The sequence below is a fragment of the Manis pentadactyla genome, chromosome 12 (assembly GCF_030020395.1).
Source record: "Manis pentadactyla isolate mManPen7 chromosome 12, mManPen7.hap1, whole genome shotgun sequence".
Taxonomy (NCBI): Eukaryota; Metazoa; Chordata; class Mammalia; order Pholidota; family Manidae; genus Manis; species Manis pentadactyla.
The window spans coordinates 34,000,886-34,023,847 of NC_080030.1; the positions used below are offsets into that span (position 1 = coordinate 34,000,886).

A 22,962-nucleotide genomic window follows, 5' to 3' on the forward strand; every position below is an offset into this window, starting at 1 on the left:
AATTACAGGGTTGTAAGGTATTTCTATTTTTAATATTTTTAGGAACCTCCATACTGTTTTCCATAGTGGCTGCACCAATTTACATTCCCACTATCACTGAATGAAGGTTCCCTTTTTTCCACATCCTCACCAATATTTCTTGGTTCCATTGATCTGTTTTTGTGCAGATACTGTACTGTTTTGATTACTATAGCTTTGTAGTATAGTTTGAAACTGAAGAGTATGATGATTCTAGGTTTGTTCTTCTTTCTCAAGGTTGCTTTGGCTATCTGAGGTCTTTTGTGGTTCCATACAAATTTTAGGATTATTTGCTCTAGTTCTGTGAAAAATGTCATTGGTATGTCAATAGAGATTGCATTGAATCTTTGGGTAGTATAGTTTGGTAGATTGTTCTGGGTAATATGACCATTTTAATAATATTAACTCTTCCAATCCAGAGCATGGACTTTCTTTAGATTTATTTGTGTTGCCTTCGATTGCTTCCATCAGTGTCTTACAATTTTCAGGGTAGAGGTCTTTAACTGACTTGGTTAGACTTATTCCTAGGTATTTTGTTATTTTTGATGCTTATTGTAAGTTAGATTGTTTTCTTAGTTCCTCTTTCTGCTAGTTCATTACTGGTTTATAGAAACACAACAAATTTCTGCATATTGATTTTGTATCCTGCACAGAAGTTACCTTTTTCATTTTAAAGTTTCTTGAAATATTTCTGCCCTTTCCACTCTCCCCCTTCCTTTTCTCCAACCCTTTCTCTCCCATCTGATCATAAAAACCTTAAAAACATAAATTACATGATGTTTTTCACATTGGGAAGCCTGACAACCCTCTGCCACACACATGATCAAGCTAGAATGAGATTAACTGGCTTGTCTAAGTCATACAACCTCCTGTTTTGGGTTTCTTACTAAAATAAGACAGCATAGAATTTTTATTTCATTTAGCGAATTCATTTATATCATTTTTGCTTCATTTAGTGAATGTTATCAGAAAAATAAGTGACTTATTTAAAAGAAAGTTAATTTGGAGACATTTTTGCCACATCATAAAAGCATATTGAGAAATAACAAAGAGTGAAGGAAAGAAAATAGAATCGCCTGTTACCTCATTGACATCCACAAATCCAAGTTGGAGAAGGAGCCAACTATAATTAACTGGGATTATTTTCATGCTACTACATTCACAATTACTTTTAACCTGTTATGGAACTCAACTCTTTTCTAATAGTTTCAGTACATCCCAAACTATGATGCCATCAACCCCTAGTCTGTTGTTAATAGTATTTGCATGTCATTTTCATCATTTAGTTTTAAGAACACCCAGTTTTATTGGGCTCTTAGTGCCAAACGGTAGACATATTTTTTCAATACCACTAAGGGTTTTATGGAGTTGTACCTTTCCACACTGGAATAGTGATTTTTCCCTCTCCATAAACAGGAGAAGGTTTATGCCTCCATTTCAGATTTAACAGTCTGCTTCCCACTCTCTTTTAAACATGGCTTTTAATTTTTCTTGCAGTACATAGTGTGTTTTTTTCTTTTTACTGCCATAAAGTTGGCACACATCATGCCATTCCTCCTGATCCTGGACTGAATTCAAAAGACTCAGTGGAGAATGACCTCCAAACAGAAAGGTTTGCATTAAATTCCTTTTTATTGTGTAATGTTTATGTTACAATAATTTAATGGAAAATTTTTTGCTTTGCACAGTCTTCGCCATGTTTGTTATATTTCCCTGGGGAGCAATAATTTGAAGTAGGTTAGGAGCATTTACTAATGGAGAGCTAAGTAACATAATACAAACTCTTGCAGAGACTTTGCATCAAAACAAATACTAACATGATCAAAGATGAGTTTAAACTTAGACTAAAGGTTTTCATATGACTCCTGATCTGATCTTGATCTTCAGGTATTTAGCCTTAAAATTGTCTCATTTTCATTCAGTGTTAAAATTTGGAAAATACTCAGCCATCTCTCAGTACTATAACATAGTTGTTATTACAGATGGAACTGTAGAACTGTGCAATAATGCACATGTACATTAGCTTCTTAACTCTTAAGGCTTATATTGAAGGAGATAATATGTGTGTATGTGTGTGTGTAGATTTGTCATAAAGGTCAAGCTGAAATGAAATGGGCCTGAAATTTGTGATAATTATATCAATTTATATAGTTAATTAGAGATGTCTGTGAGAAACCATGTACAATCATACATCTGATACCCCATTTAATTAACCTTATACATTTGTAAACCAAATGTTACCCTCAGGTGTGCAGTTCATAATCACGAAACAACTATTAGGATATCATGCAATTCAGACTATAACCATGCAGATATTTTGACATTTTCCTTTTAAAATGTGTGATACCCAGGATATTTTTGTTACTCAATGTTTGTCTGAATATTGCAAGGTGAGCTATTATTTACTTTGTCTTTATGTGCAATACAAAACTTAGCCTGTTAAAAGTTTCAAGGAACACCTCCAGAGTTCTCAAAATTATCACACCCTTTCTGTTACCTGCTCACAACTGCAGATATATCCATACTATAACAGTGATATCCTTATGGCTAATGAAAACACCTTATTTTTTCCTAAGAGGGCAAGTAGTAAACAATAACTTTCATCTGAAACAATAAAAAAGTCTCTACCTGGAAACCCCTCACTTATTTTTCTTTATCTGCCATAAATTTTCCCTAATTTCTGAAATGTATGAAACTCCTCCAGCCTTCAGCCACTCCCTCTTCTCTGTTCTCAAAGCATTCGACGTATTGCATACAGTTCAAACCCCAATATAACATACATCATATTGTAGTGCATAATTCTGCTTTAACATTTCTGCCCTCAGGCTGTGTTATTTATTTTTGTGACATAATTTTCTAGCACTGCGCCTAGCACATACTTACTTGTGTCTAGTAAATATTTGTCAAAAGTACAAATGAATGAATTTTAATGTCACGAGCAATTTGGTCTAAACCTTATTCATACTTACTTTAGAGCATATAGGTATTAGAACAGTGTAAGTAATTTGAGCAAATCAGATTTTTTATATTAAATGTTCAAATATACGTCTCCTTTTTTCATACTTTAACACTGCTCTGGGTCATAAAGCACTTCCAGGTATGGCAACTGTGGGATATTTAACAACAAAACTTTACCACTTTATAAAAGCAAGCATCTAAATGCAAAAGATGATTATAAATTTTATAGGTTTCTTCCAATAATTGTAGGTTTCTATAATATGTACAGTATGAAAGAAAGCCATTTAAAATGAAAAGAGTGCACATTCACTTATTTGCTTATTCCAGACATACCATGTATCTGTCTTTTGCCAAGTACTTTAGTAAGTGATGCTTATACAGAGATTTGGGGGGTGGGGTTTGAGGGAGACATTGTTACTGAAATATACTTTATGAAATATAGTTCATTTACCCATTTAATTCAATGGTTTTTGGTATATTCACAGAGTTGTTCAACTATCACCATGGTCAGTTTTAAAAGATTTTCATTAAAACCCAACCCCAAAAAAACCCTGCCTTTTAGCAGTAACTCCCATTTCTCCCCAAGTACTCTCCATCTCCACCCTAATCATCCACTGAAAGTACTTTCTGTGTCTATAGATTTGCCTATTCTAGACGTTTTTTTGAATGAAATCATAGAACCTGTTGTCGTTTGTTACTGGCTTCTTTTACTTAGCATTTCCTTTTCATTCATGTTGTTGCATGACTCAGTACTTCATCCCTTTTTAAATATCAAAAATATTTCATTGTATGGATAATTTGTGTATACCCATTTATTAATAATCCACCTTTGGCTATTAAGAATAGTGTTGATATGAACATTATATGCAAATTGTTACATGGTCATATGTTTCATTTCTTTTGGAAATATGCCTAAGGGTACAATTCCTGGGTCATAGGGTAACTCTTTATGTTCACTGTTTGAGGATTTGACAGACTGTTTTCCAAAATGACTGCACCATTTTACATTCCTACCAGCAATGAAAGAGGATCCAATTTCTCCACATCTAGAAATTTTAAGAGAAGGTTTTAACTGATATGTCCAACTGGAGCTTAAAAATGTAACCTCATTTTGATGGCTGTCAGAAAGCTCTTTTCCAATTTATCTTGGAAAATTTGGTTAAGTTTTATTGTTTACAAATAGCTGCTGAGATTTACAGAATACTTACAATATACTGTGCATTAATCTTAAAAGTTTTTTTTGAAATAAAGTTGATATATTGGTTTCAGATGTACAACTTAGTGACTTGATAATTCTATCCATTGCTAGATGCTTGTCACAATAAGTGTAGTTACCCCATTACCACACCAAGATATTACAATATTATTGGTTGTATTCTTTTCTTTGCCTCCGGTCATTTCCCTTAGCATAATACCCTCTACGCCCATCCATATTGTTGCCAATGACAAGATTTCCTTCTTTTTTATGGCTAATATACCACCATGTATATGTACCACATCTTCTTTATCCATTCATCTATCGATGGGCGCTTGGGTTGCTTCTATATATTTGCTATTATAAATAATGCTGCAATGAACATAGGTATGCATGTATTCAAATTAGTGATTTTGTTTTCTTCAGGTAAATTCCCAGAAGTGGAATTGCTAGGTCATATAATGTTTCTATTTTTAGTTTTTTAAGAAAACTCCATATTATTTTCCACAGATGCTGGACCAATTTACATTTCCACCAACACCATAGGAAAGTTCCCATTTCTCCACATTCTCACCAACACTTCTTATTTCTTGTCTTTTGGACAGTGGCCATTCTGATTGGTGTGAGGTGGTATCTCATTGAGGTTTTGATCTGCATTTGCCTGATGATCAGTGATGTTGGGCATCTTTTCATGTGTCTGTTGGTCATCATACTATATGTCTTTTTCAGAAAAATGTCTATTCAGGTCTTCTGCCCATGTTTTAATTGGATTAATTTTTTTTTTTTTTGGTGTTGAGTTGTATGAGTTCTTTATATATTTTGAATATTAGCCCCTTATCAGATCATTTGCAAATATATTTTAGTATATGGTAGCTTGCTTTTTGGTTTTGTTGAGGGTTTCTTTTTCTGTACAGAAGCTTTTTAGTTTGATGTAGTGCCACTTATTTATCTTTACTTTTGTTTCCCTTGTCTGGGGTGACATATCCAGAAAGAAATTTCTCATGTTGATGTTCATGAGATTCTTGTCAATATTTTCTTATAAAAGTTTTATGTTTTAATGTCTTACATTTAGGTCTTTAATCCATTTAGAGTTTACTTTTGCATATGGTATAAGACAGCAATCTAGTTTTGTTCTTTTGAATATAGCTGTCCAGTTTTCCTAATACCATTTATTAAAAAGACTATTTTTTCACCATTATACATTCATGGCTTGTTTGTCATGTATTAATTGACCATATATGTGGTTTATTTCTGGGTTCTTGGCTCTGTTCCACTCATCTGTGGGTCTGTTCTTGTTCCAGTACCAACTGTTCTAATCAGGGTAGCTTTATAGTATAACTTGAAATCAGGAAATGTGATACCACTGGCTTTGTTCTTCTCAAGATGGCTTTGGCTATTCAGGATCTTTTGTGGTCCCATACAAATTTTAGATTATTTGCTTTAGTTCACTGAAAAATGTCATTGATATTTTGATAGAGATTGCATTGATTCTGTAAATTGCTATGGCAGGATAGTCAATTTGACAATATTAATTCTTCCTGTCCATGAGCATGTGATAGTTTTCCATTCATTTGTCTCTTCAGTTTCTTTCATCAGTGTCTTACAGTTTCAGTACAGGTCTTCCACCTCCTTGGTTAGGTTTATTCCTAGATATTTTATCCTTTTCGATGCAACTGTAAATGGAATTGTTTTCCTGATTTCTCTTTTTCCTAGTTCATTGTAAGTATATAGGAATGCAACAGATTTTTGTATATTGATTTTCTACCCTGAAACTTTGCTAAATCCATTTATTAGTTCTAACAGTTTTTTGATGGGATCTTTAGGGTTTTCTATATTATAGTTTCATGCCATCTGCAAATAGTGACGGTTTTACTTTTCTCTTATCAATTTGGAAGACTTTTATCTCCTTTTTCTTACATGATTGCCATGGCTAGGACTTACAGTACTCTGTTGAATAAAAGTGGTGAGAGTAGGCATCCTTGTTTTGTTTCTGATCTTAGAAGAAAAGCTTTCAGCTTTTCACCATTGAATATGTTATTGGCTATAGATCTGTCATATATGGCCTTTATTATGTTGAAGTATGTTCCCTCTATACCCACTTCGTTGAGAGTTTTTATCATGGAATGTATGTTGGATTTTGTCAAATACTTTTTCAGCATCAATTGAGATGATCATATGGCTTTTATTTTTATTTAATGTGGTGTTTCACATAGATTGATATGTGGATATTGTTCACCCTTGCATCACTGGAATAAATCCCACTTGGTCATGATGAATGATCCTTTTGATGTATTTTTCAATTCAGTTTGCTAATATTTTGTTGAGGATTTTAGCATCTGTGTTCAGGTATATTGGTCTGTAGTTTTCCGTTTTTGTAGTTTCTTTGTCTGGTTTCAATAGTAGAGTAATAGTGTCTTCACAGAATGAGTTTGTAAGTATTCCCTCCTCTTATATTTTTGGGGATATTTTAAAAAGAATAGGTATTAGCTTGTTCTTAAATGTTTGGCAGAATTCACCTGTGAAGCCATTTGGTCCTGGACTTTGTGTGTTGAGAGTTTTTTTTTTATTACCAGTTCAATTTCATTACTATTAATTGGTCTCTTCATATTTTCCGTTTACTTCTGGGTCAGTCTTAGAAGATTTTATGTTTCTAGGAATTTACCCATTTCTTCTAGGTTGTCCAACTTATTGGCATATAATTTTTCATAGAATTTTCTTATATGTCTTTGAATTTCTGTGGTGGTGTTTGTAACTTCTCCTTTTTCAATTCTGATTTTGTTTATTTTTTTGTACTCTTTCTTTTTTTCTTGATAAATCTAAGAGGTCATCTATTTTGTTTATCTTATTGAAGAACCAGCTCTTAATTTCATTGATTTTTTTTTTCCATTGTTTCCTTAGTCTCTTTTATTTTGATTCTGATCTTTTGACCCTCCTACTAATTTTGGGCTTTGTTTGTTCTTTTTCTAATTCTTTTAGTTGTGGGGTCATTTATTTGAGGTTGTTGTTTCATAAAGTAGGCTTGTATAGCTACAAACTTCCCTCTAAGAACCACTTCTGCTGCATCCCACCTATTTTGAACTGTTGTGTTTCTGTTTTCATTTGTCTCCATATATTGTTTGATTTCTTCTTTGATCTTTCTTGATCCATTGATTAATCAGAAGCATGTTGTTTAACATCCACATGTTTGTGTTTTTTTCCAGTTTAATACTTGTAATTGATTTCTAGGTTCATACCATTGTTGTCTTAAAAGATACTTGATACAATTTCAGTGTTAAATTTGTTGAGGCTTGCTTTGTGTCCTAATATGTGATCTATTTATTTATTTCATCACATGTTTTAAAATTATGGACATTATTTCTTCAAATAGTTTTTTCTGCCCTATTCTCTCTTCTTTGTTTTTGTAACTCCGATTACATATATGTTAGACCATTTGATATTACTTATCAGGTCCCTGAGGTTTCTTTTTACTTTTTACTTTAAATTTTTCTTTTACTCTCTTTCTCCTATCCTTCATTAACATTTTCCTTATCTCTATTTTGTTATTAACTTTATACAATAAATTGTTATGCCAGATAAAAGTTGTGGTAGTTTTAGTTCTATAATTTCTGTTTGATTCTTCTTTATAATTTCTATTTCTATGCTTATCTGTCCTAGTTTTTCCATTCATTGAAAGAATATATACATTTTTTACTTAATTGAGGGTAATAACACTAGCCACCTTAAAATTTTGCACATTAGTTACAAAACTAAAGTTATCTCAAGATTTGTCTCAGCTTATTTTCTTTTCTCCTGAAAATGTGCTCTTTTTCTGGTTCTTTCAAATATTGAGTAATTTTGTAATTGTATTCCAGAGATGATGAATGCAATTTTTGGAGAGTGTGTATTCTGTAACTTTTATTTTGATGACAGTTGTTTTCTTTCGTTTTAGGAGGCAATTATTTTGGTTGGATTTGAATCGAAAAACCTGTTCTTTAGGTAGCAGCTGTGGAATCAGACTAGATTTTTTTAAAGTAGACTTTTATTTTACAATAGTTGTAGCTTACCAAAAAATTGCAAAGATTGTATAGGAAGTTCCCAAATACCCAAGCTTCCACTATTTTCTACATGTTACATTATTATACTACATTTGTTATAATTAATGAACTAATGTTTATGCATATTAATTAATTAAAGTCCAAACTTCATTCAGATTTTCTTTGTTTTTACCAAATATCCTCTTTCTCTTCTAGGATCCAATCCAGAACACCACATTACATTGAGCTGACATGTCTCATAAGGCTCCTCTAGATGGTGACAGTTTCTCAGACTTACCTTGTTTCTGATGATCTTGAATGTTTTGAGGTGTATACTGGCCGGGTACTTTTTTAGACTTCCCTCAATTGGCTTTTGTCTGATGCTTTCTCAAAGACTGGGTTTGTGTGTTTTTGAGAGGGGGACTACAGAGAGAAAGTGCTAGCCTCATCATGTCATATCAAGGGTTAACATTATCAGTATGACTTATCACTGTTGATACTGACTTTGGTCACCTGGCTGAAATAGCATTGGTCAGGTTTCTGCCCTGGGAACTGTGCTAGTTCCTCCTTCCCATACTGTGCTCTTTAGAAGTCACCTTGTGAAGCTCATATTTAAAGGGTTGAGATTTATACTCCACTTCTTTTGGTAGATGTTTTCTGTTTCTGAAAACCTTTGAGTACATTATGTACCTTCAGGGGATTCGCTTTCTGACTCTCTTCCCTCTGGGTTTTTGCCTGCTCTTCTGAGGCAAGTTTCTCCCGATTCAGCGTCTTGCTTCTTCGCACCAGCATGACTGGGTTTTGCCTGCATGCCCCACTGCCTGTACCTGGCTGCCAACCAAAAGATGTGAAGATGAGCTCCACTGACTGCCCCTCCTGGCATAGTCTCCCTACCAGAATCTTGTTCAGGCTTCTGTGCTTTCACATATCTGCTTTTTGTATAAAGTCCAGATGGCATAGTTGCTTTCTGCAGGGGAGTTAGTCTGGTAGCATGTTGCCCCGTCATTGTAAAAAGCAAAACTCCTGACCTCTATCATTACACACTGTGATAGTGAGTATGGGGAGACCAAATGAGGCTTCTGATGAGAAAGAACTTGAAAGATAGCTTGGCATCAAAAATTATGTAAGAAGCTAATAAAGAATGATACCAGACAGCATATAATAAAGCACTAAATTACATGATATAAATAGTGTTTTTAAAAAATTGGTAATAGTAACCTGGATCCTTGTAACAACCCGAAATAAGTTAAATTGTGTATGCAAAGTCACTCAACATTGAGCTGTGATTCTGAAATGCAGTCTAATTGCAGAGCTTTGCTCTTCAGTGGGTGGGGAATAGGTTATACAGACTAGATGAGATCTGAAATGGAGCGTGACTCTGAGGAGTGCCATCATTTGACTTCATTCTTGATAATAAATTGTAGAAGTCAACTTTCTATTCTCTGCTGCAATAAAATAACTTTACAATCCTGTCATCCTGATGGTTAACCAAACAGTTGTTTTCACGGTGTTTTTTCCTAGAGCTTCGCTCACGTAAAACCATATTCATTACCCTCACGTGCAACACTTTGGAAGATGAGCTACAAAATAAGGGGTAAGGGGGAGGTGAACATGGCCTAAGCAGAGAATTTCTGCCAGTTGACCTTGATCCATGACTCAGGCCTGTGTGGGCACCATTCTGGCCACAATTCTCAACTCTGCTTTGACAGGAGTTGACATCGCAGTTTGAGGCTGATTCTTGGCAGAGGCCTATGCTTAAGTTGTCAGTTGAAGGTAGTTTCTTAAGAGCCAGAAAAAGAATATATTCAGTTTGTTCTTTGAGGAAGCTTAGGGCATCTGAGCAAGGCCCTGACTTATATATACTTGTTGTTGTGCTCTTTATAGCCAGTGGTCAGGGGCGATCATTTCAGTACATACGGCTGTGAGCTTTCTTCTTATTTTTCCCTTGGGCTTAGAAATGACCTATATGACCAGATAACAAAGGCCTGTTATTCCTTAATCAGTGAATTTGCATGTGTTATTTTTCTGTGATAATCAAACTATCATTATAGTTCTACCTCAAAACAACCATTTGACTTTCTTAAGGTATTTATATTAACATATATAAAATTTTTGTGAATACTGATCACACTTTTGTTCCCTACTTACCTTAATCCTGAATTGTAGGTGCTCTCTCTGCACCATTTTTTGTATTTTTCATAGTTTAAGAAAAATTCATTAAAGTTTAAATTTAAAACATACAGTAAGGTACCCAGTTTGGTACTTCATTTATATAGGTTTACAAAGTACTATGTATGAGTGTATATTTATAAAGCATATGTATGCAGATATATTCCTATATCTATACATATCTTGCCTTTGTAATTTTTTTATATTAAGATGTCCTAGGCTAATATATATGTCCATATTATATATACATATTATACATATAAGCAATTTTTGTATATATACACACGCAGTAGTTATATTAGCTTTGATATATATGTACACACACACACATATATATATATATACATACCTACATATGCATAGATATGAATACACATGCATATTCTTTTATAATTATTTCTTAAACTAATTTTTAATGATTTAAGGTATAAAGAGTTTCACTACTGGAGTCCCATGATGAATGGTTAATATGCTGCAGTCTTTTAATTAATGGCTTAGACTGTGAATGTAAGAAGTTATGATGAAACAGATTTTATTTCCTGAATCTTGAAAAAGCTATATTATGTGGTTTGTGTTTAGTTTCACCTCATATTTAAATATTTTGAGATTCCTATCTGAAAGTCATTAAGTACTTGTGAGGCATAGTTCTTGTGAGTTAATTCTATAACTTGAGGAAGGTAGGGATTGGCTCCAAGAGTGAGATAACCCTGTGGACCTGTTGGTTTGGGGACGGCGTAAGGTAGAGGTTGTGGGAAAGTTGGATTTTAAAATAAGAATATAAAGTAAAAATCATGTTAAATGAAAATTTCTCATGGAAATGTTTTAAATTGCACGTGAATTGTAATGTATGCAGTTGGGTAATACGACCCTGGGAGACCATGCAGATACAAAAAGAAAGTTCAAGTGAATGCTGGGCACCCTAAAATCAGTAGGTACAACCAAGAAAGATAATCCAAGAGGTGAGGCTGAGAAAGTTTGTCCTGTGTTATAAGGCAAAAACCAGGAGGGCACAGTGGCAAATGCCAGGAGAAAAGTGTTGTAAAAACAAAAGCCTAGTCAATGTTTCTAAATGGCCAATATGAGAAGTGACTGTTGAATTGGAAATGTGGAGGTCTTCGATTTACCAAGTCATCTTCAAGAGTGGGTTCACAAAAGAATGCAAAGTTAAGAAGTGGAGAGTAAGATTATAAGAAAGTTACACTTTTTCTGGGCAAAGAAGTGGGATGGTGAGTAGAAGAGAATGTGAGGACAAGGTCTGTCTTTCTAAGGAGATACTAGATTTAATGATATTTCTCAAAGGTAAAGAAGAAACCACCTCACCCAGAGATAACTGGAGATATGTGGGGTAACTTTTTGGTGTTCCCAATTACTGCTGCAGCTGGTGCTCAACACCCTTCAGAGCTCAGGGCATTCTCTCTTGAGAAAGAACTGTCTTTCCCCAAAAGCACTTGAACCACTTATAGATTGATACCAGTGGTTTATCTTGGGCTCTGTTTCCATTTGAGTCTCTCAACAAAAATATCCAGGCCTCACATGAAGGTCCATGCTATCTGAAATTTCTTCAGCAAACCTCTGACAGTTTGCTGGATTTGTCCTTGACTGGTCCACCTTTGCTCACCTGTATTCCAGAATCAGTCGCTGAGACCAGGGGAATACCAGACACTGTCTGCTGCACGCTCATCCTGGAGAAACCCCCAGGACGAGGAGTGGGGTGGTGCTAATTAATGACTGTCCACTCGTGGGGGCGGGGGAAAGGTGGCTTGCCCCACCTAAATTCCAGAACTGCACACAGTGCAGGAAGAGAATAGCTGCTTTTGAGGTAGTCAGATTCTTGTAAGGACAATAATCATTGATGAATGATACAAAACGACTATAGTTATAACTCAAAAATGTATACTTCATAAAGTCCAGACAGGACAAATAGGACGGTCTTGAGGGAAATAGAAGCACTCATCATCAGACAACTTCTTCCCCTCTTTCCTCCCATGTGTCTTATTCTTGGGATTTTCTGAGCCCAGGTCAGGGTTTATTCATAGCATAAAAAGAGAGTGTTAATGTGTCTCCCTATCTTTTATCTTATAAGTGCATTACAGTGCTTATTGATAGTACACACTATTGATTATGTTTATTGATATGGTGTTTATTTCTGATGCTATAATAGGTGTCATTGAAACAATGCATTCCCAAACTTTTAATTTATAATTAAATCCTGGAAAATAGAAATAAGTTAAATTCTTTATCAGATCAGTTTGTTCTTAGAACTTTTCTACCTGTCATGAAGATGAGCAGAAACCAGAAAAATTTATTTAGCATTTAGCCACATCTCATTTAATCTTATTTACAGTACAAACAGAGGATGCTGCTTTAATTAGCACCACCTCGTCTAGGTGACTAAAATTTGGAAACTACTTTTGGAGGACAAACTTGTCCTATACTAAGAGTATAGGGTTTGAACTAAGGACTCTTCCCCAGATTTCCTAATGCATCTATAATCTCAACAAGTCTTTTGTAACCATCACTTGAGGTTGCATGCACTGTCTCCATTTAGCCGATAAAGAAGCTAAGAATCACAATGACCAGGTAATTCGTCCTAAGTTGTAACATCAGTAAGTGGCACAACCCCCTTCTCCCAAGGCTGGGGTTGCAGAACCAGAGCAGGTAGGACATGACACATTGCTTGTATGTGTCAGAGAAAGAAGGAGACCCATGACAAACCATGTTCCTGCCACTAAGCATCAGCCGTTTTCCCACATACTCACCTTCAGTTACCGATGATTAGTTAACCTTAAGACGTTTGTTTTTATCCAAGCCAGGATTGGCCATGTACCTGCTCTGTGTTCAGTCATTCCTTCCACTGTAAACTCAAACCATATATCTGATCTATTGCTCAGAAAAATTTATTTTTAAGTATTGATATGATTTATACAAATTGAACTGAAGCTCAAAACCTTTTTATAAGGAAAAGAATGTTTTCAGATACTAATGATTTGAGTAAGGATACAGAACTATCTAGTGTGTTTGTTGCAGCTTTTTATTTTTCCTTTAGTTTTCTTTATAATTCTTGTCCTGAAGATAGAATTCCCATGACTTAAACCTCTGGAGAAAAATCATCATCTTAGGCTCTCCTGGACTTTTTAATTCCTTTTTTCATTAGCATTTGTATATTTGCCAGCTGCTGCTTCCCATATTCCTTCCTATGGGGTTTTGCTTAAAAAAAAAATCTATACACACTAGAAAATCAAGTTTAGAAACTGGGACCTTATCATTTGTCCCTGAGAGCCCCCCACTTGTCCCACGGCTCATCTGATGACCTGGTTGTCCTATGGTCTCTGATCTGAGAATGCTGCGAACATACCTCAAGGGATTCCAATACATGTTTATTTCTCCCTTTTATTTCCGAAAGTGTCACAATGACATCTGCTTAAAAATCTATCAGAAGCACCTTTTCCTCTGTAGCTGTTTTTTCATTTGTTCCCCACCACCACCCCCATCAGTTACCTTTATTTGGAACCTTTTGTCACTTTCAGTCCTTGCTTTTCCTGCATATTTTCCATGCTGGTAAGACATCAGGGTTTTGTCCTTGTGATGTCATCTCTGGTGCCTGCTCTCATTTGGTATCATTTTGCTGTCATTGTATCTTAATAACCACTGTTCACTGTCCTTTGCTCTTACCTCTTTACTGGAGCTTTTATGTTTTTAATCCAGTTTTCTACTGCTAACCTGTATGGGAAATATTGTTAGAAAGCCTGAATTATATTGTGAAGACTTTTTGCTGTTATTTGTCTTTTTATCATAAGGAAAAATAATGCAAACTTTTCTAGAATATTTTAGGCAGCCTGTGATAGTAGAAATGGAATGTAGTTTAGAGTTAGATTGAACTATATTTGAATTATGATACCATCACCAAGTAGCTGGCGTCCTTAGAAAAGTGATGACAATTCTCTAGGTCTGCATTTGCTTTTCTATTAAATAAGGATAATGATACTAACCTTACCAGATTTTTGGGAAGCTTAAAAATTGCACATATAAGGTACAATTATGCCAAATAGTGTTTGTTTATTATTGGCATTATAATTATTATTTTATTATAATTATTACTAGGTAGGCCATCTCACCTTTGAATCAAGAATAATAAGTAACTGCTATATTTCAAGGAGATACAACAGAAAATCAACTAGAGTACCTGGCCTCAAGGAGTTTATAATGTTTTAAAGAAGGTAAAATATGTACCAAACATCTTAGACATATACAAACATCCATTATTTCTGCAGGTAACTATGTAATGGTTGTAACCACTACAAATATTACTCAGCACATCACAGAACACTCTCCATGGTTTATATATTGAAGCTTAGAGAACTGAGCACTAGAGAACAGAGTTCATGCATTTATCCCCAGACTGTTGAGCTGATAAGGGGCTGGCAGGGGATGGTGCATGAGTCCATCTGACTCTGCAGGATGTATTTGTACCCTCTGGGCTGTACCGCTTCCAGAAAAGAATGTGGCAAGTATTGTAAGACGTACATAGTAAATGCCACTGGAGCCCCGAAAAGAGGAGTTGGGTCTTGACAGGGTTCATGCCAGAGGCCGTTTGGAGGAGGTCATATTTGAGATGGATCATGGAGGTGAACAGTCTCTTGACAGACAGAGGTGAGGAAGGGAGTGGCATGCATAAAGACAAGAGGTGGGGGCAGGAGCTTTCTGCAGTGTGTTTTCTGGGAGCATTTAGTTTAGCGGAGTACCTGTGGCGCTAACAGAGAAAACACTGGACTATAGGTTTGTGCCAGCTGATAGGGGTTTTAGAGTTTTCTCCCCAGCAGATAGGGTGAGACTCAAGGATTTGAGTGCTATGAATGGTCATATCTCTGAATCAGTAGGCCTACTTTGCAGAGTGGAGTAGAATGCTTTGGAAGTGAAGAGAGCAAATCAGGATTACAGCTGGGAGGCTCTTGCAAGAATCCAGCAGAGATTTCAGGAGTAGGGACAGGCAGGACAGGAGAGGGCACTGGGGTGGGGCACAGCGGGGCATGGCCTTGGCAGTGAGCAGCAGGCAGGCAAACGGCTCTGAGGTTCTAGGCAGGGTCTCGGGGGAAACAGTGGTTCCAGTAAGAGAAATGATGTCCCTAGTTTCAAAAGAAAAGGCGTGTAAGTGTCTCATAAGGCTCTGTGGAGCTTTTCAATTGGGACCTCCAGTGCCCGAGGCCCTCAGCATGGCCTCGGGTGGGGCTTCACTCTAGCCTGTATGGTGGCACCCACATTTCCATCATTATACCACGAGTGCTAACACAATACTTTAATTTCTATTAAGAGGCGTGCTGTGTGTGTATGGGGGGATTGCATTTCTACAGGCTTTCAGAGCTGAATCTCCCCTCAATACACTCATGGGAATGTTGCAATTCCAATCAAACCAGTGTCCTGCTTGAGTCCCTGTTTCCCAGGATGGATGGCAAAGGGACATGCAATTCTGTTTGTGGGTCACTGACTAATAATATATGAAGGAAATCCCACAGAGAAACTCCATTTTTCTCCCAATGTTGTTCTATACCATTAAGTATTATGTTATAAATGAAAGAAAATGCTTGCCATTCATGGAAGGGTGGGTGAGGGGAAGTTGTTCGAGAAATGTTTCTGTTGCCGTATAAGGGCTTTGAGTAATGGCCACTTTCTTTTTCCCCTCCCTCCAATTTCCTTGTTAAGTGTTTGTCAGGTTCAACTCCAGCCATGGTTTCCCAGTGGAGGTGGATTCCGACACGAGCATCTTCCAGCTCAAGGAGGTGGTTGCTAAGCGACAGGGGGTTCCAGCTGACCAGTTGCGCGTGATTTTCGCGGGGAAGGAGCTTCGGGATGACTTGACAGTGCAGGTGAGTCTCCCATGCTGGACTGTTCCTGGGACGCAGCCAGCCCCATTGCGTGTGCTGCTTCCTCTGCCAAACTGACATTCATGCCTGAGATCTAATAGAATAAATAGTGCCTAGGGATTCCTTGAACTTTACTCCACACTGCTTCATTAATTCTGACCTTCTTAATTATGCATTAAAACAGCAAGCAGGGAGGATTGGAAGAACAACTGTGAGTAACAGAGAGAGAGAGAGTGAGAGAGAGAGGGGACACATAACCTGGGCTTAGTGAGCAAATGTTTACTGACTACAGGAGCAGCATGGCACAATTTCTGTGTCTCTTCAATTTCTACCTTACTTATTCCACTTGAATCTTAATGAAGAAGGATTGGAATAAAGTGTTCCAAATCTTGCAGCTCATGCGCTGCGCTGGGAGGCATTTGTAACCCAATTGTGACCCCTGGAGGATGGTCGGAAGCCTGCGCCTGTGGCTTGCTGGAGTTGGGGCCGGCTCAGGGCCTCACTTCCAGCCAGTACCAAGTGCTCCTGCCCCACGAGAGCCGCATGTGCCCAGGCTGCGGGGGCAGGAAGCCTGACACACCCAGAAGTCCACCTCTGCACCGAATTTCTCCACGCTTCAGTTAACCTTTCCCTGGAACAGGCGGCCGAAATACCTGAGAGGGAGCAGCGGGTGTGCGCCTCTCTCCTGGCCCTAATGCCCTTGGGGACCGCAGCCTCCTAAAACCATTAAAGCCCATATCTTTTTCATCTGGGTGTGATTTCTGTAGGAATATGGGAGCGCTGGAACCAGAATATTTTACGCTACCGTAAGTTTTGAAGCTCGAGTTTCTAAGGCTCCTTACCTCTGCCATTTGAGCGGATGGCTTAGACTAATTGCTACAGGTGATTCATTTCACAAACATATTGCTATAAGGCATTTACTGACTTCAGTTCTTTTTATTTTGACAAACACTTCTTAAGTAAGGGAGAGCTGGTTAGGCGAGTGGTGAAGTATGCCACCACCTACAAGCGGAAGCCTATAATATGCTGGGGAAGCTAGCAAATACGGTTCAATGGGTACTGAAGTCATTCTTTGTGAAAGCATGAAAAATCAGATGCTTTCTGTGTCTGGTTCATGTGACGCGGGAAGATCCCACAGATAATTTTCCCCTTTGTTAACCAGCACAGATTAACTGCGCTCCTGTTTACGTGGGGCTGGCGGGGGCCGCTGCTGCGCATGGCTGTGCCGCGTCCGGCTCTGCCCAGCCCCTTCTGTACTGATGTCCTATCACTGCCTCTTCTTAGTGCCGGTTATTTGCTGTTCTGTGAAATGCTTTGAAATTGGGGCCGACAAAGGAAGCTCTAGAAATGCAAATCGTTCTCCTGCCAGTCCAGTGAACCTCGAATGGCAAGAGGCAGTAGCTCAACTGTCCGGGCTTTGCTTTTAGGCAATTTGTTGTTATAAGAGAACTGCCTGTGCTGAAGGGGTTTAGATCTTTTTTTTTTTTTTTTCCAGTAAACTAAAACGCTTTTTACTCTACCTGCCAACCCCTAAATCCAAGAAGGTTTCTTTCACAAGTAAATTATTTTAAAACAGCTCCTTGAACCAAAATATTTTGTTACCTTAAGTTTTGGAATTTGAGTTTCTAAGCTTCTCACCATTGCTATCTGAGTGGATGGCTTAGATTAATTGCTACAGACAATTCATTTTGCCAACATTACTATAAGATATTTACTGGTTTCAGTTCTTCTTATTTTGACAAGCACTTCTTAAATATTTCCAATGTTCTGGGCTTCATAGGGGATTGCAAAGAAAGGAAAAACTCATCCCTGTTTTTGTGGAGCCTCCCCTTTATTTAGGGGTTCTAAAATCAACAGAAATATTAGGTCAAACCATTTTGCATAGGTTAAAACTATCTAGCAATGTCATGTGGTTCCACCTAGTAGCTACAGCATAAGGATGTTAAAGCCATATGCAAACAGAGACATTGTATGAAATTTTAAACGTGGAGAAAATACATCTGAGTGCAAGTCACCAAGAAAGACTTCATGGATGAATTGAAACTCGAGTAGGATTTCAGAGATGGAGAATGAGCACGGAGTGTGCTTGGGAAAAGCCTGGCTTCCTGTTCTGCCTGAGCCCAAAGAAGGGGTTGCAGACGGGAAGAGAAGGGAGTTTGGAGCTATTACAGAGCTCAGCTGCCTTGGCCCTCGGTTCCATGCCTAGAGAGCAGGGCAGAATCGGATGCCGTGGCGAGGACTGCGGGTCTGGAGGCCACGTTTGTTTGTAGCAAGGATTAGGGCCCTTTATACACAATGACAGTTCATGTCAGGGGGTCATCTGTGTGGAGATGTCTAGAACTTAGGCGTGGAGTTCAGGGGCTCACTTTATGTTTAAGAACTACCTACCCAGTTACTGGAACAGTGCAACTGCCAAGGAGCAGAGGACAGAGGCTTGAGCACATTCTTCAGGTGGTGGGGCTGCCATAAAGGAGGCATTATCCATCCAAATGATGCTTCTGAGGATATTTTGGAAAAGGAATTTACTGATAAAGAGGTTTACATGCTGTGAAAAGAAGGAGGAGGCCGAGGAAGAAAAGAGCCTTTGGGCTTGGGGGCAGTTGTGGTGACCAGGAGTGGGGTCCAGGACTGTGGCTGGGGGAAGCCAGACTGCAGGGGTTCACGTGCGGTGCAGAATGTGCAATGAGCACAGCGAGGGGAAGGAGAGGTGGCAGAGGGGGTGGAGAGGGTGTATGGGAGGAGCAGCAGGGCCTACACTGTCTGGCCCTTGGGTGTGTGCATGGCTCTCTTTCTATGGCTGGGGTCAGTGTGAAAATGCAGTGCTGTATTCTGGTTTTCTTTCACCTGACATTAGATCATAAGCCTTTTCCATGTTGTTATACAATCCTCATTTGTAAGTGTGTGGATGATACTCTATACAGTGTTTATATCTCAATACAACTCTTAGTATTTAGCAAGTATCTACTTTCTAATATTATAAATAAAGATAAAACCATTTTTTCAAATGTTTTCATACTTAGAGAATGCGGCCTCTCTGTGTTTCAGTTTGCTCATTTGTAAGTGGGAATAATAATAGTACCTATCTCACTGGAATTTAATTGAGGACTGAATTAGTTAGTTTATATAAATTCTTCGAGGATGACAAATTGTGAACATTATATAAATGTCAGTATTTATTACCAACAACATCATCATGGTTGTCACCATCATTGCTAGGCAGTTACTTTGGAGTCTAGAACATCACCTTAAATAGCATAAAACTTTTCCATCGTAAGTTATGCATATGTCTGTAATAAAGAGTGATAAGATTCATATTTTACTGGGACAAATATATATATATATGCATATATCTCTGTGTGTGTATATGTAATATTTACACATTTTAAATATAAAGAATTCTATAGATTTTTTTTTTTTACAATATTTTTTCATTCTTTATTGCATTATTTTAGATTTTTTTTTTTTTTTTAATTATTATTTTTTATTGAAGGGTAGTTGACACACAGTATTACATTACATGAGTTTCAAGTGTACAACACAGTGGTAGAACATTTATATACATAATTCTAGGTTCCAGCTATCACCCTACCAGGCTGTTACAATATCTTGACTATATTCCTTATGCTATACATTACATCCCGGTTACTAATTTATTTTACCATTGGAAGTCTGTCCTTCTTTTTTTTTTTTTGTGAGGGCATCTCTCATATTTATTGATCAAATGGTTGTTAACGACAATAAAATTCTGTATAGGGGAGTCAATGCTCAATGCACAATCATTATTCCACCCCAAGCCTAATTTTTGTCAGTCTCCAATCTTCTGAGGCATAACAAACAAGTTTTTACATGTAGAACAAATTCTTACATAATGAATAAGTTACATAGTGAACAGTACAAGGGCAGTCATCACAGAAACTTTCGGTTTTGCTCATGCATTATGAACTATAAACAGTCAGTTCAAATATGAATACTCATTTGGTTTTTATACTTGATTTATATGTGGATACCACATTTCTCTCTTTATTATTATTATTTTTAATAAAATGCTGAAGTGGTAGGTAGATACAAGATAAAGGTAGAAAACATAGTTTAGTGTTGTAAGAGAGCACATGTAGATGATCAGGTGTGTGCCTGTAGACTATGTGTTAATCCAAGCTAGACCAGGGCAATAAAACATCCACATATGCAGAAGATTTCTCTCAGAACGGGGGGGTGAGGTTCTAAGCCTCACCTCTGTTGATCCCCAATTTCTCACCTGATGGCCCCCCTGCGACTGTGCCTGTCTTAGGTTGTTCCTCCCTTGAGGAATCTTACCCGTCTCTGGCTAACCAGTCATCTTCCGGGGCCATACAGGGAATTGTGAAGTTAGTAAGTGAGAGAGAAGCCTTATTGTTTGAAAAAGTTAGCTTTTTACTTCTTTGCATATTTATGCCCTGTGGCTTCTATGCCCAGCATTTGTCTTGAGGTATCTTTACCACTTGGAAGAATTATGATACTCGGTAAATTTGATATGAGGCACGAATTCTATTTAAGGGTTGTAATTAGGAAGGAAGAAGAAAAGCTATAGAAGTAGCAGGCGGAAGAAAACATGGGAAGATTGATTATTTCTTTGATATATCTTCTTGTAGAGTAACTTCAGCATGTATAGGTTTTAAGCTACTACTTAAATTGCACACACACATTAACATAATAGGAGTATAGTTACATAACCAAAGCATATCTGTAATTACCAGCCCTCTGCAGTGAAACCAAGAAAACCAGTTAGGCACCTTAGGCATTAGTGAAAACTTATCTATGATATGGTGGATATTGTCCAACTGAACTTGAACAGTCTGAGAGAAATCAGACAAATTAAAACGACCCATTCCTGGGGACTGTTCACATGCCATATGTTCTTTTAACAGTAAATAGTTTGTAGTTGTAAGACTTTGGAGCGCTACAATTTGCACTTCTCCAAATTCTTGGTTGAGTTCCAACAGTATAGATCCAGTCCAATTTTGTTGTTTTACTGTATGCACAGGCCAGCTTAGATATCTCCTTCCTCATTCCCATGGCAAGTCCAGGAACTGGTGGGATGAGTGCATCTACAGCTGTAGCAGTGCGTGGATCTTTGTTGGGGTTTTTTGATGATCATCTTCTGGCATGAGTCTTCCAGAGAGTGCAGATGTTGGAAGTTCTTTTTCATATCGTATCTTAGTTCATTTTCGGGGTAGCCCAATTAGGCTTTGATCCTCTGTATAAACACAAACAGACCCTTTGCCTACACTTTTATATGCCCTTTATACCCTTGTGTAGAACTCGTTGGAGGTTACCACACAGGAACTGCCCTTTTTTTTTTTTTTTTTTTTTTTTGCTATCACTAATCTACACTTACATGACGAATATTATGTTTACTAGGCTCTCCCCTATACCAGGTCTCCCCTATAAACCCCTTTACAGTCACTGTCCATCAGCATAGCAAAATGTTGTAGAATCACTACTTGCCTTCTCTGTGTTGTACAGCCCTCCCTTTTCTCCTACCCCCCCATGCATGTTAATCTTAAACCCCCCTACTTCTCCACCCCTTATCCCTCCCTACCCACCCATCCTCCCCAGTCCCTTTCCCTTTGGTACCTGTTAGTCCATTCTTGAGTTCTGTGATTCTGCTGCTGTTTTGTTCCTTCAGTTTTTCCTTTGTTCTTATATTCCACAGATAAGTGAAATCATTTGGTATTTCTCTTTCTCCGCTTGGCTTGTTTCACTGAGCATAATACCCTCCAGCTCCATCCATGTTGCTGCAAATGATTGGATTTGCCCTTTTCTTATAGCTGAGTAGTATTCCATTGTGTATATGTACCACATCTTCTTTATCCATTCATCTATTGATGGACATTTAGGTTGCTTCCAATTCTTGGCTATTGTAAATAGTGCTGCAATAAACATAGGGGTGCATCTGTCTTTCTCAAACTTGATTGCTGCGTTCTTAGGGTAAATTCCTAGGAGTGGAATTCCTGGGTAATGTTCCATGTGCACTTGAGAAGAATGTATATCCCGCTGCTTTTGGATGTAGAGTTCTATAGATGTCTATTAGGTCCATCTGCTCTACTGTGTTGTTCAGTGCTTCCGTGTCCTTACTTATTTTCTGCACAGTGGATCTATCCTTTGGGGTGAGTGGTGTGTTGAAGTCTCCTAGAATGAATGCATTGCAGTCTATATCCCCCTTTAGTTCTGTTAGTATTTGTTTCACATATGCTGGTGCTCCTGTGTTGGGTGCATATATATTTAGAATGGTTATATCCTCTTGTTTGACTGAGCCCTTTATCATTATGTAGTGTCCTTCTTTATCTCTTGTTACTTTCTTTGTTTTGAAGTCTATTTTGTCTGATATTAGTACTGCAACCCCTGCTTTCTTCTCACTGTTGTTTGCTTGAAATATGTTTTTCCATCTCTTGACTTTTAATCTGTACATGTCTTTGGGTTTGAGGTGAGTTTCTTGTAAGCAGCATATAGATGGGTCTTGCTTTTTTATCCATTCTGTTACTCTGTGTCTTTTGATTGGTGCATTCAACCCATTAACATTTAGGGTGACTATTGAAAGATATGTACTTATTGCCATTGCAGGCTTTAAATTCGTGGTTACCAAAGGTTCAAGGTTAGCCTCTTTAGTATCTTACTGCCTAACTTAGCTCGCTTATTGAGCTGTTATATACACTGTCTGGAGATTCTTTTCTTCTCTCCCTTCTTGTTCCTCCTCCTCGATTCTAAATATGTT

The 22,962-nt window shown here is 37.5% G+C and overlaps 1 protein-coding gene across 3 annotated transcripts in view; it reads left to right on the plus strand.

Moving 5' to 3' along the window:
* The window catches only part of PRKN (parkin RBR E3 ubiquitin protein ligase), a 1,272,120-nt gene that overhangs the window by 260,652 nt on the left and 988,506 nt on the right, over positions 1–22,962 (plus strand). For all 3 annotated transcript variants that reach the window (XM_036886760.2, XM_036886759.2, XM_036886761.2), the window contains exon 2: positions 16,051–16,214. In XM_036886760.2, the coding sequence (XP_036742655.2) occupies positions 16,051–16,214 (164 nt within the window). The remainder of the gene's footprint in view (positions 1–16,050; positions 16,215–22,962) is intronic.